The 12335-nt window shown below is 38.6% G+C and overlaps 2 protein-coding genes across 2 annotated transcripts in view; one reads left to right on the top strand and one right to left on the bottom strand.

Moving 5' to 3' along the window:
* Positions 1 to 147: 147 nt before the first annotated feature.
* LOC6504119 (inosine-5'-monophosphate dehydrogenase) lies at positions 148 to 4460 on the bottom strand. Its single transcript, XM_001964187.4, has 6 exons — positions 4353 to 4460; positions 3702 to 4082; positions 2482 to 2632; positions 1618 to 2269; positions 911 to 1451; positions 148 to 850 (listed from the first exon to the last, which is right to left on the bottom strand). Exons 2-6 carry the CDS (start codon positions 3872 to 3874, stop codon positions 745 to 747), a joined length of 1623 nt encoding a protein of 540 aa, XP_001964223.1. The 5' UTR covers positions 3875 to 4082; positions 4353 to 4460; the 3' UTR covers positions 148 to 744.
* Positions 4461 to 5407: 947 nt separating this feature from the next.
* The window catches only part of LOC6503519 (midnolin homolog), a 30596-nt gene continuing 23668 nt past the window's right edge, over positions 5408 to 12335 (top strand). Inside the window, exon 1 of the mRNA XM_001964186.4 lies at positions 5408 to 6832. Within this exon, the coding sequence (XP_001964222.1) occupies positions 6402 to 6832 (431 nt within the window). The 5' untranslated portion in view covers positions 5408 to 6401. The remainder of the gene's footprint in view (positions 6833 to 12335) is intronic.

The raw sequence follows: 12335 nt of genomic DNA, 5'->3' as shown, positions 1-12335 counted from the left end.
AAATAAAGTCCCCCCCTAATTACAGCACATAAAACATAATCATTATGATTATGAAATAAAAAAAAATTAGAAAAACAATTAAGAGATAAGAGTAGAACCCCTTCCACGTGTCAAAGATAACGTTTCAATCCAAAAAATAAATAAGTATTCCATTTTCTGTCATATTTCAATTTGACATTTAATAAATTTTGGCATAAAGAGGTGCTTAAAACTTGAAATATATCCAACTTTATATCCAAAAACACTATACAAATAGAGAGTTTCAACATCTATATACATATAGCGGATAAGAATATGGATAATGGATAAGGATATACAATATATATCATATATCATATATATATATATGTATTTCATATAGTTTACATACAATTCTAAACAGATCAAGATCGCCTGTAAACACTTAAGTTCCTATGGATTCTATATCTTTATGGATATTAAATGGTATACACATTCGAATCGGAAATTATATAAAAGGGGGTGGGGGGGAATCTGTATGTTTCAAAAAACATGTTTCTTAAATCTAAAAAAAACTGGTTCAATTGGATCTGGATTTTCTTTTCACTTTCGATCGAATAGTCGGGCATAATCGGGTTGAGTACTAGCTCGTCCTGATCTGTGGCGATGCTGTTGCTGTCTACGATGTCCTTGTTGTTGCTGCTGGACAGGATGCTGGACACCACCACCACCACCACCACCACCACCACCACTACCACAAACTGTCCCACCAGCCATGGGTGTATGTTAGAAGAGACGCTTCTCGTAACTGAAGAGACCATGGACATTGCCCTCCAGCTGGGCGGAATGAGTGCGCTTCATGAATCGCAGCTGTCCATTGTAGATCATGTCCCTGAAAAGGATATATAGGATAATAAGACCAAAGTACCCTTAAGGAGAATCAATATATCACCTCAACTTGGCCACTGAATTGGCACCGATGTCCTGACAACTGTGCTGGAGACCGCACTCCAGATAGGGCAGATATCGCAGGACACTGCCCTTGTCCACAATACTACCACTGACACCCTGGGCCACCTTCATCTTGTCCATCTCGTTGTGGTAGTAACGCGACATGGCAGCACCCTTGGCATCACCCCGCTCCATCGCCTCCAGGGAGCCCATGCCTCGGTACTTCTTCAATCTCACGCCATCGGAGAAGAAGTATTCGCCGGGTGCTTCGGATGTGCCAGCCAGCAGGGAGCCCATCATCACAGCACTGGCTCCCAGAGCCAAAGCCTTCACAATATGTCCAATGGATTGAATCCCACCATCAGCTATCACCGGAACACCAAACTGTCGAGCGTAGGTGGAGACCTGGTAGACGGCCGTGGCCTGGGGACAGCCACAGGCCATCACCTCCTGGGTAATGCAAATGGATCCAGAGCCCATGCCCACTCGCAGTCCATCCACGCCGGCATCGATGAGGTTCTTGGCCTGGGCCCGAGTCACCACTAGAAGGGAATGTGTGTGTTAGATAGTGGCCTGTTTTTTTTTTATCCAATCTTTCAGATAACAGTATGGCGTATCCCATTATCGGATACTACCAAAGATAATGTCATTATAATTGCCATCATTGGGCTATCTGAAGTTCCATCGAATCTCTCTCTCAGAACTCACCATTTCCTCCGATAACCTGCAGTTCCGGATAGGTCTCCTTAATATACTTGATCATCTCCACCTGGTAGATGGAATTGCCCTGCGACGAGTCCAGTACAATGACATCCACACCATTGGCCACCAGGAGTTGGAGACGTGCCTTGTCCTCCACCCTCGTTCCGATGGCGGCGCCCACCAACAACTGCTTATTGGAGTCCTTGGAGGCATTCGGATAGGAACGTGCCTTCTTCAAATCCGTCCTAGCAATCATGGCGACCAGTTCCCCAGCCTGATTAATGATCGGCAGCTTGCCCTTCTTGCTCTTCTCCAGAATAGCATTCGCCGTTGGCAAATTAATCCCATTGGGGGCAGTTACCAGTTCTGTGGTCATAATATCCCTTAGAAGGACCTCCGGTTGATTCTCACGGAAATCAATATCACGTGATGTTACCATTCCAAGGAGTTTACCACCAAGTTTGCCATTCTCAGTGACCGGATAGCCGGTGAAGCCATTTTTACGTCGTGCCTCAAGGACATCACCCACCGTATTTGTGGGCGACATCACCGAAGGATCACGCATGAAGCCGTGCTTGTACTTCTTAACCTTGTGCACCTCCAACGCCTGGTATTCCGGCGTGCAGTTGTGATGGATGATGCCAATGCCACCACACAGCTGCACGAGGATGATCGTAGTGGTATCAGATACGGATCATATTTGAATCAGATTCGGATCAAAGCGAGAGAAACACAAGAGGTTTTTTTTTTGTGGCGGTTAGAGAGGCGCGTAAAAGTGTTGAGTTACAACCACAGCTTTCATTCCAATTGGTATATATATTTTATATATTTATATTCCCAATTGGTATCAAATTGTATTTTTGTACTTACCGCCATGGCTATGGCCATCTCCGATTCGGTTACCGTGTCCATGGGCGAGCTAACCAGTGGAGCCCTCAGGGTTATGGCCTTCGTGAGGGGAGAACTCAGATCGACAGACTCGGCGATGAAATTTATGTAGCCGGGTAATATGAGAAAATCACTGTGGGTTAAGGGGGGTTTTTTTTTTGTCAGGGTGTTATAGGAGGTTCTAATTCTTATTCTCATATATAATCAGGTTTTTCTTGTTAGTCTTAGGAAGGGGAGAATACAATTAGAAGGGCTTCCAAAATATTAAACACTCGACGTAGAAATGTTAATTATGTTTCGGGTTTTGTGAAGAAAATGATTACCAATGAAGCTATGACTTTTAAATGGAATTTTACGAATATTAATTTGGCATCTATTATACCTTTAAATTGCTCCCTGTTTTGATTAATTTTTATTTTTGTTTGTTATTTTTTTTGTGATTTATGAATCAACAATAACAAAGTCATGGAATTGTTTATTTGTCTGTCTGTGTGAAAGTAAGTCTGAAGAGCTATCTCTTTGGAGAGAGACTACTACTTAGGGGGGTATTCTGTTACTAGAATAATAAACATATTCCTTAGATCGTTGGCTTGAGGTCGGTCTTTAATAAACAAGAAGACAGACAGACATCTGGAAAGAGATCTAGATCTAGACATGTTTATGGAAGTCTTAAGACTAAATATTAAAAGGATCTTGTCAGGAATATTCTTTCGAAGTACATTTTTGACTGATTACCAGACGGACTAGGCACTGTTTAGAGAACTTTTAAGAGAAAAATATTAAAAAGATCGTATCAGAACACTTCTGTATGGCATTTTTGATATGTTTCTAGAAGAATTTCTTTAGGAACTCCTTAAAGGACTCACAGAGACTGAAGGACAGAAGGACAAGGTCCTCTTTCTACAACATTTGAAAGAAAAATATTAAAAAGATCGTATCAGAACACTTCTATATATCATTTTCGATATGTTTTAAGAAGAATTTCATTAGGAACTCCTTAAAGGACTCACAGAGACTGACGTACAGAAGGACAAACTCCTTCTTTTTATATAACTTTTAAGATAAAATACAGAATAAAATAATCAAAAAACACCTAAAAAATCCTAAAATAAATATAAATTTTTCCATGTTTCTAATTGTATTTCCCCCCTCGAAAGAGCCAGACTCTAAACCCAAAATGAAGTGAGATTCTGTTAGCTTACTTGTAGGTCAAGCCCTCGCCATTCTGGAAGAGCTCCCGGCAGCTGAGACCATCCTGCAGCTGTTCGTCTATTGCACCCGTTGTTTCCTTGGTGGCCTCCAGGAAGCCGTTCAACTTTGCCACCGCCGGTGTCTGTTGCTGTTGTTGTTGTTGCTGCTTCTGTGGGCTTTCCATATTTTTGTTCGTCCGTTCAACTTTGGGAAACGGCAACCGACCGATTGAGAGAGAGAGATACGAGATGCGAGTGCGATTGCGGGCGATAAACAAACCAAAAAATTTTTAAGATTTTTGATTTTTTTTTTTCCAATTTTTTATTCTTCCTTAAATGTGTTTTATTTTTTTAAATTTATTTATTTATTTTTTTTTGGCAAATGCTTGTTAGCTTTTTCCCCGCAACGCAATTACACACACACACACACACGCACACACAGAAAGAAAAGAAAATTGTCAAGGGACACACATAAAAAAAATGGTAAAAAAAAAAAAAAATAAGAGCAAAGAAGAAAAAAAAATATATAACAAGGTTAATTGGGCGCTTTAAAGGCTAAGAGAGGCGGGAGCTGTGGGTGGCCGGGTGGTGGTAGACTCGATTCCAGAATCAAATCGGTTGCCAGGCCAGCTTCTAGCCGGAGCACATGGTTTCGTCACTTACCAGTCCAGCCGCAGGCAAGTCGAGTCCGTTGCAGTTCAGCAATGCGGCGGCCGCCGAAACGTGGTGGCTCTATATACCGCGGCGACTGGTTCCGGTTACGGTATGGAACCATTTGAACCAGTTCGCAGCAGGGTTACCAAGTGCTCTCGAGGGGGCTTACTTAAAAAAAAAGATAGCTTTCTCTAAATTACATATTTTAGAGCAACAACTATCCCTACTTAATTTTCTAAATATTATTACAGAGAACTTATATTTAAATATTTTTTGAGAAGAATTTAAACACATTTTTGTTGATTTCTTTATACATATATGTTTTATTTAGTTTTATAAAATCTTAATAAATTTTTAATATTAAAATAAGCTTTTTATTTTGTTTATAAGTCTATGAATAACTAAACTTAATATAATTTTAATTAAACGAAATAAATAATAGAGTTCAAAATCGATTCTACTATCGATTAAAATACAGGTTTATTTCAAAAATTTTGTATCCATTTCTGTTGTGAAAAACAAGCAATTAAAAAATATTCAATCGAGGATAAATTAATTAAAATAAAATAATAAGAAACTTAAGAACCTTGGTCCTAATATTTATATTTTTAAAAAACCAAAAAAATATAAAAAAAACATAGCCAAGGCAACTCTATCTCATAGAAGCCATATAATCTAACGAATAAATGATCAGAAATAGCATATTTTAAGTTTCAGTTGTTTTTTGGAATAGAAACTTGTTAGTTATTTCTAAATTTATATTTTAAAACAAAATGGAGCTGAATTTTGAAAATTTCTGACCTCGAATTCGGTTAAAAACTCCACAATATATATATTTAAGAGTGCTAATTATGAAAAAAATAATCAACAACATCCAAAAAATGTATAAAGTCAATAATAATCAATTCAAAAAGAAAATTTACAAAAAATGGTATTACTTTTTGCGTTAAAAAAGCCAAAAAGCAATGTTATCGAACTAGTTCCAGGCGAACAGAACGACTATCGAGGCAAGCACCGGCGTGCTGCTGCCACAGGGTAACCCTAAACCAGCTACAGGGTGCACTGAATGCGGTTTTGGGGAGGGAAATATCGCATCCGGAGACGGGCACACGGACGACCTGGTCAGATGCTATTTGGCGGTTGGCACCGCTTCACTTGCCACAGTGTGTTTCGACTCGTTTGTCTCCAGGCCGAGTGTGTGTGTGTGTGTAGTGCAGCAAATTGTAACAGTAACACTAACAGCAGTTTGTGGCAAAAAAAAAAAATTTATAAAAATAAGAAAAAATTCCAATCAACGTAACAAGAAGGAAAAATTTCAAAACTGACTGGTAGTCAAAAAAAAAAAAAAAGAATTCCAATCGAAACGAGGTGACAGGCAACACACGAAAAAACAACCATCAAATTTTTTGTCAAATAGCCAATAGCAAAAAATACTAATAGCGATTAGAGAGAGCATCCCAATAATACGTACCTGGCCATTGCAATTTCAATTCAAACAAAAAAATAAAATAATAAAATTTGCAAAAAAAAAAAAACAAAAAAATTATGACTTCGTAAGTGCCGCGTCGCTCTCCCACACACCAAAAAAAAAAAAAAAAGAAACCACCATCCTAACCCGCAGATCCTCCCGCAACTACTATCCCAGCATCCAGAGAGACTCTTAAAAAAAATTAAATTTCAAAAAAAGATAGAAGGAAAAATTGTAGAGCGGCAGAGGCAGTTGCGGCATTCATATATATATGTGTGTGCGTGTGCGTGTGTAAGGTGTGGTGTGTATAGAAAATCGATTGGAAATTGAAATCGAACCGAAAACGCGCCGCGTGTGTGCCGTTACGCGATTTCTTAGCAGCAGCAGCAGCAGCAGCGGCAGTAGAAGCAGCAGCAGCGGCAGCAAAAATTTTGTTAAATTTTTTTTTTGCTGTGAGCCCTCCAGTGAGTGAAAGGGATATATATATACAAATATATACAGAAAGAAAGAGAAGAGAAGAGAGCTTGCAAGCAACAACAACTCTCTCCAAAAATATTAAAATATAATATTAAAAATTAAAAAAAAAAAATATGGATAAATCGGCGGCCACCAATTCGGCTACTACGGCCGATGGCCAAAATGAGGCAGCAACAGCAACAACAACAACAACAACAGCATCAGCATCAGCAGCAGCAGCAGCATCTTCGGCCGGCAGCGCAGCTGGGTGTGGTAGCAACAGCAACGCCGGCAACACCAACAGCAACAACAATACTGGCGGCGGTAGCAACGCCTTACAGCGCTTGGCAACAACAACTGCAGCAGCAGCAGCAGCAGCAACAGCAGCAGCAGCAGCAGCAGCAGTGGCAGCAACAGCAACCGTTAATCTAAACATCAGCACCAGCACCGGCGGCAACTTTGGCGTCAGCGTCGAGCCGCACATCAGCATCGAGAGCCTGAAGAAGATTATTGCCAAAAAGCTGAAGGTGGCCAAGGATCGTATACGATTGTTGCATCGAGAAAAGTGAGTTACTTTATATACTGTTACTTTATATACTCTTGCCACTCATTTGTGTCTCAAAGAAGGGTTGCATGCCACTTCTTATAAGCCAACATGTGCTGGGAACAAGGAAGAAATTCATTTCTCTTGTCAGAAATTAATTAGAAAAGGTAATTGTCACATCTGGTCACTCTAAACAGTGGTTACAAATGTGTTTAAAACACGTACTTTTGGTTGGGATTTATGAAATTTATGTTTTAAAGTTGAGTTTTGAGAGGCTAGTTTGAGGAAATTGAAAAGTAATCTCTATTATCCTATTTCGATATTAGAAAATATAATTAGCACATCTGGTCACTCTAAACAGTGATTAGAAACGTATTTAAACACGTGTTTTTTGTTTAGATCACTAAAATGAATGCTTTAAAGCTGTATTTTGAGACGCAAATTAGAGAAAATTTAAAAAAAAGAGTCTCTATTTCCATTTCTCTATTAGAAAGGATAATCGGCACAATCTGGTCACTCTAAACAGTGCTCAATAACGTGTTTAATTGATGCTTTTAAGCTGAAATTTTAAAGGAAACTTTAGAGTTAATTGAAAATTAGTTTTTATTTCTATTTAAAGTTGTATAATTCTCAAATTCTCTGTTAGAAAAGGTAGTTGGCACATCTGGCTACTCTAAAAAGTGCTCAGAAACGTATTTAAACACGTGCTTTTGGTTGAAATCTCAAAAAGTGATGCTTTAAAGCTGAAATTTGAGAGGCAAGTTGGAGTTACTTGAAAAGTAGTTCAACCTAATGATGCAACCACTATTCCCTTGGCCTGTTTATCGTAATCGGTAGTTGTTTTGTCACCTGGACTGGGAAACTGGAACTTGCCAAATACATACCATACAAGATTATGAGCCAAAATGAGGTAATTTCTATATGGAACACTACTGATTGGGACACATTTGGAATGCAGATTGTCAGGTTGAAAGTTCAGTGTAGATTCATTTTTTTTTTTATTATTGTTGTTGTTGTTTAGCTTAAATGCCTTTGATTATCGTTTATATTATCGTCTCTTTCTAACCTCTTTGTTTGCTATTTCTCTCTCCTCTCCTCTCATTATTATGATTATTATTGATATAACCTCCAAAAAAAATAGCAACAGAAATTGGCATATCTGAAGGGTTAACCTCAAAGTTTAATGGATGGTGGAGGGGGAAGGGGAGGGGAGGGGAGTTTCAAATGATCACAAACACACACTTACACACTTGCTAGCGATTTCATAATCAATTTGTTATTTTTACAAAACAACGCAAAAAAAAAATGAAAAAAAAAATAAAACACAAAAGTGTGCGCATAACCGGCAAAAAAAAAATGTAAAAAAAAATAAAAAACAAACAAAAACAGAAAAATGCAAAGCAAAAAGTGCAAGCAAGTGCGAGAGAGAGAGAGAGAGAGAGAGAGAGAGACAATTTCCAACTAGTTGCGTTGCACTGTTAACTGCATCTGAACTGCAACTGTTAATGGCACTGTTAACTGTTAACTGCCTCTGTTAACTAACAGTCTGCCATCTCTGTTAGTTCGAAGGTAAATAAAAAGGTATTTTATTTATATTTTTAACTTAAAAAATTAAATAAATTATCCTTATTCTCAAAGAGATGTCCATGCGGCATTACAGTGACTTCCCAACAATGCGGGCGACTGGGGCTGGGCGCTTCTCTTTGTCTCTCTCTGTCTGTCCCTTTCTGGTTGCAACTTCTCCTCCATATGTTTTCTTCTTCTTCTGTGTTGTACTGTATTTCTGCAAATAGATTTCTAATTGAGAGGAGGAGTAGTCCTCCTCTGCCCTTCTTCTTCATCTCTCTCACCCCTTTCTTTGTTTGGCTTTCTTCGTGAAAAAAAGAAGAGAAGAAGAAAACTTGACTGATAAGAAGAATTCTACTTCCTCTCTCTCTTTCTCCTGTGTTGCATCTGTTTTATGCCACTTTACAGCAACAACAAAAGCAATGGCGTCACGGTGTTGTTGTCTCTCACTTCTCATTCTTTTTTTTTTTGTTTTTTTATTTTTCTCATCTTACAGTGCTGGTTTTTTGTTTCCACTTGAAGTTATTTTATTTTTTTTTATTTATTTATTTTTTTTATTTCATCTTCTTCTGCCGGCTTCTCGAACATGTGTCTGTAAGTGTGTAAGTGTGTGTGTGTGGCAGAGATTTTTTTTTATATGCTCTTCTTCTCTTTGTTCTGCAATCAAATTGCCTTTTATTTTTCGTCTTCTTCTTCGTCTTCATCTTCCTTCTCTCCATCTGCATCTCCTCCTGCTGCTTCTTCTTCTTCTTCTTCTCTTATCGGACATTCGGAAAATGGCCTACCTCTCTCTCTCTCTCTCTCTCTGTTGTCTTCTTCTTTGTCTGAATGTCATATGTTGTTGGCTTATAACCCCGTTGTAATGAAGAAGAAGCACATAAGAATAAGGCCTAAAAGCAAAACTGGCAAAATGTAGAAGTTAAAGAAGAAGAAGAAGCCATAGATGCCCACCACCACCGCCTATTACTGATAAGAAGAAAAACCTACCACCCTGGTGGTCTCTGGTGGAGAAAAAAAGAAGAAAAAAAAGCCTTTCGTTGAAAGCTTATTTCACACCACCGTTCCGTTCCGTCCGTTTGTGCAACACCACCGCCCGCCCGCCCGCAGAAGAGGAAGATGCGAAAGGAAATGGAGAAGCCGAAACCGAAACCGAAGCCACCACCAGGAAAAATGGAGGCGAGGCGAGGCAAGAAGGTCCGTCTAGAAAATAAGGGCCACAAGACTCTACACACACACACACACATCACTGAACAAGTCGCATTTTGTAGCATATTTATAAAGTCACCACCATGCCACCAATATGTATCGGATGCACCACCGAAAAGCAGGCATCTGGAATCCCTATATCACAGAGACATCATGGCCAGTGTCCAAATGGAAAATATGGAAATATGGAAGACCCAGAACCCAGAACCAGATCTAGCAGAGGGAGAGACTCTCAAGAGGAACTAGAAGTTAGAAGCAACCCTTCTTCAAAATCACGTGGTTTTCAGGGATAATACGCTTTAACTTAAGATAGAAATAGATTAGAAACAAGAGTTATACCAACAAGAGTAACTTTAAATAGGAAATTTTTAACAAAAGGAGCTATACTTAAGGAAGCTATAGGAAGTTAAGCTATATTAGTTCAAAAACTTCAAAAAACATTACTTGAAAATATGTTTTTTTTAAGAGTTTTGAACTCTTGAAGGTTCTTTTAAAGGTTGTAAGTCTTCTCTTTCAAATAATAATATTAAATAGTAAGTTATAAGATACCTTAGTTCAAGAACTTCAAAAAACTGTAATTGAAAACATGTTTTTTGAAGAGTTTTGAACTCTTGAAGGAAGATCTTAAAGCTTCTATACCTTCTACTTCATATAATAATATCAAATAACAAGATAAAACATAAAAGATATCTTTTGAAAACCATTTTCCCTCTAAATTCTTAAGGAAAGAAACTGGTAATAGCATTTTAAATGGAAACAAAATAATGCCGTAACTAAAAGCCATGAACATTTTTATGTTTCTTTGTTTATTCGAAACGAACATCAACCCTTTAAAGAGCAACACAGACACACACACACACAGTCACACACACGTGGTGGTTCAACCCAAAGAAACACCAAGAACACCTAACAACAAACCGGATTTGAGAAGAAATAAATAAAAAGTAGAGAGAAGCGCAAGCAATGGATCAGTAGGTAGCAAGTACTACGTACAACATAATGTGGCAAGAACTGAAAAAAAAGAAATATTCTAAAAAAGATTCAAGCAGATAGGCAAGAAGTAAAAAAAAAAACAAAACATAGTGCGAATAGAGGAGAAATAATGTCGTATCAGAAATATTGAAAGCAGATTAGATGTCCCAGTGCCAGGTCGCTATCAGGTCCCCCGATTTCTAGACACTCCCAAGGTGTGTGTGTGTGTGTGTGTGTGTGTGTGAGCTCTCAATGACATAAGCTCCCAGGTCCGGTACCGATCCAAACCACCTTACCTACCCACCTTTCCCACTCTATCTTGGGGTTCTTCAGATAGACCTAGGAGGCTATAAAGCTATGAGACTATGAGGGTAGGAGACTATGAGACTAGGAGACTATTAGACTATGAGACTATTAGACTATGAGACTAGGAGACTACGTAATAACGCGCCAAGCACACGCAACCAATATACATAGTCGCAATAAAGTCGCCTCCCATGATTTCGCTTTGGCCCTGGTGCGGCCTTTTTGTATTATCAACATTTTTAATTTTCGTAATTTTAGTTCCATGTTGATGATTCTGGAACGAGGAGCAGGAAGTACGTACATAGGTGGGGTTACGTGAGAGATGGGGCTTCTGACTTTCAGACAGCAAGGGGGTTATATAGTCTGGCTATGCTTAAGGGGGTCTCTAGTTGTCTCTCAGGTGCTTCCCTCTTTCTACATACCCTTTCAAGAGACAAAGGAAGAGGTTTTATAAGGAAAGAGGTTCTTCAAAGGAAGAGATTCTACAAAGAAGGAGATTCTTCAAAGGAAGAGATTCTTCAAAGGAAGAGATTCTTCAAAGGAAGATATTCTACGTATAAGTATAGTATCGTCTTCTTAGAAGAAATAGCCCTGTATATCAGATTCTTAGCATCTAATTCTTTGATTTTAAGCTATTTGACTTGAGATCCTCCAAAGGATACCCCTTCCAAGAGGTAGATTCTTCAAAGGAAGAGGCTCTCGAAGGAAGAGGTTCTTCAAAGGAAGAGGTTCTACAAAGTATAGTATCATCTTCTTAGAAGAAATGGCTTTATATCTCTGATTCTTAACATCAGATTCTTTGATTTTAAGCTATTTGACTTGGAATTAGTCTTAAAACCCTCTAAGTAAGCCAAATAGGGTGCCTAGGCTATATAGACCAGGTCCTATAGGTGTTCCTTATAGAATCTACCTAAAGAACTAACCATAAGTCCAGTTTTTTAGAAATTAGAAGCATAAAAGTCTATGTTTTCGAAGATAACAGACATTAACAGACATTAGTCTTTAATATGAAGGTATAGCAGTCCCTATGTCTTTTCTAACTTTATTCTAATAAATATGCTAATAATACCATAATTTCTACAGTAGAAATTAGTACTATAGCCCCTCTTGAGTTGAAATTGGGGTTATTTGAGGTGAGTTTCTTTGGGCCCGAGAGCCGAGAGTGTGGTGGATTTGTGAAGTGGCGCTTTTTTTGGGGCTTGCCCCGTGAGGACCCTCTCTGCCACCACGCCACGCCACTCCACCGTCCTTCTCCTCCTCCCACTCTCTTCGTGATCTTCTCTTATCTAACGTTTCGATCGAAACTTTATTGCCTATGTTGTGGGTTTGGCCGTCATGGGTTAAGGGTGAAAAGCAGGCACTTTTCTTTCCGGCGTCGTTTTTTTTCGATTTTGCTTGCTTTGTTGCGCAGTTGTTAGTTGTTGTTATGTATGTGTGTGTGTGTGTGTATATTTTTTTTTTTTATATTTTATTT

This window comes from Drosophila ananassae, chromosome XL, assembly GCF_017639315.1.
Source record: "Drosophila ananassae strain 14024-0371.13 chromosome XL, ASM1763931v2, whole genome shotgun sequence".
Taxonomy (NCBI): domain Eukaryota; kingdom Metazoa; phylum Arthropoda; class Insecta; order Diptera; family Drosophilidae; genus Drosophila; species Drosophila ananassae.
Note: the sequence above shows the minus strand (reverse complement) of the source record. Positions and strands in the feature narration are given on the sequence as shown.

Coding starts and splice junctions, on each gene's coding strand:
- LOC6504119 (XM_001964187.4), bottom strand. CDS start 3,874: ATGGAAAGCCCACAGAAGCAGCAACAACAACAACAGCAACAGACACCG. Junction 2,633..3,701: donor GGCGAGGGCTTGACCTACAA/GTAAGCTAACAG, acceptor CTTAACCCACAG/TGATTTTCTCATATTACCCG. Junction 851..910: donor AATTCAGTGGCCAAGTTGAG/GTGATATATTGA, acceptor TATCCTTTTCAG/GGACATGATCTACAATGGAC.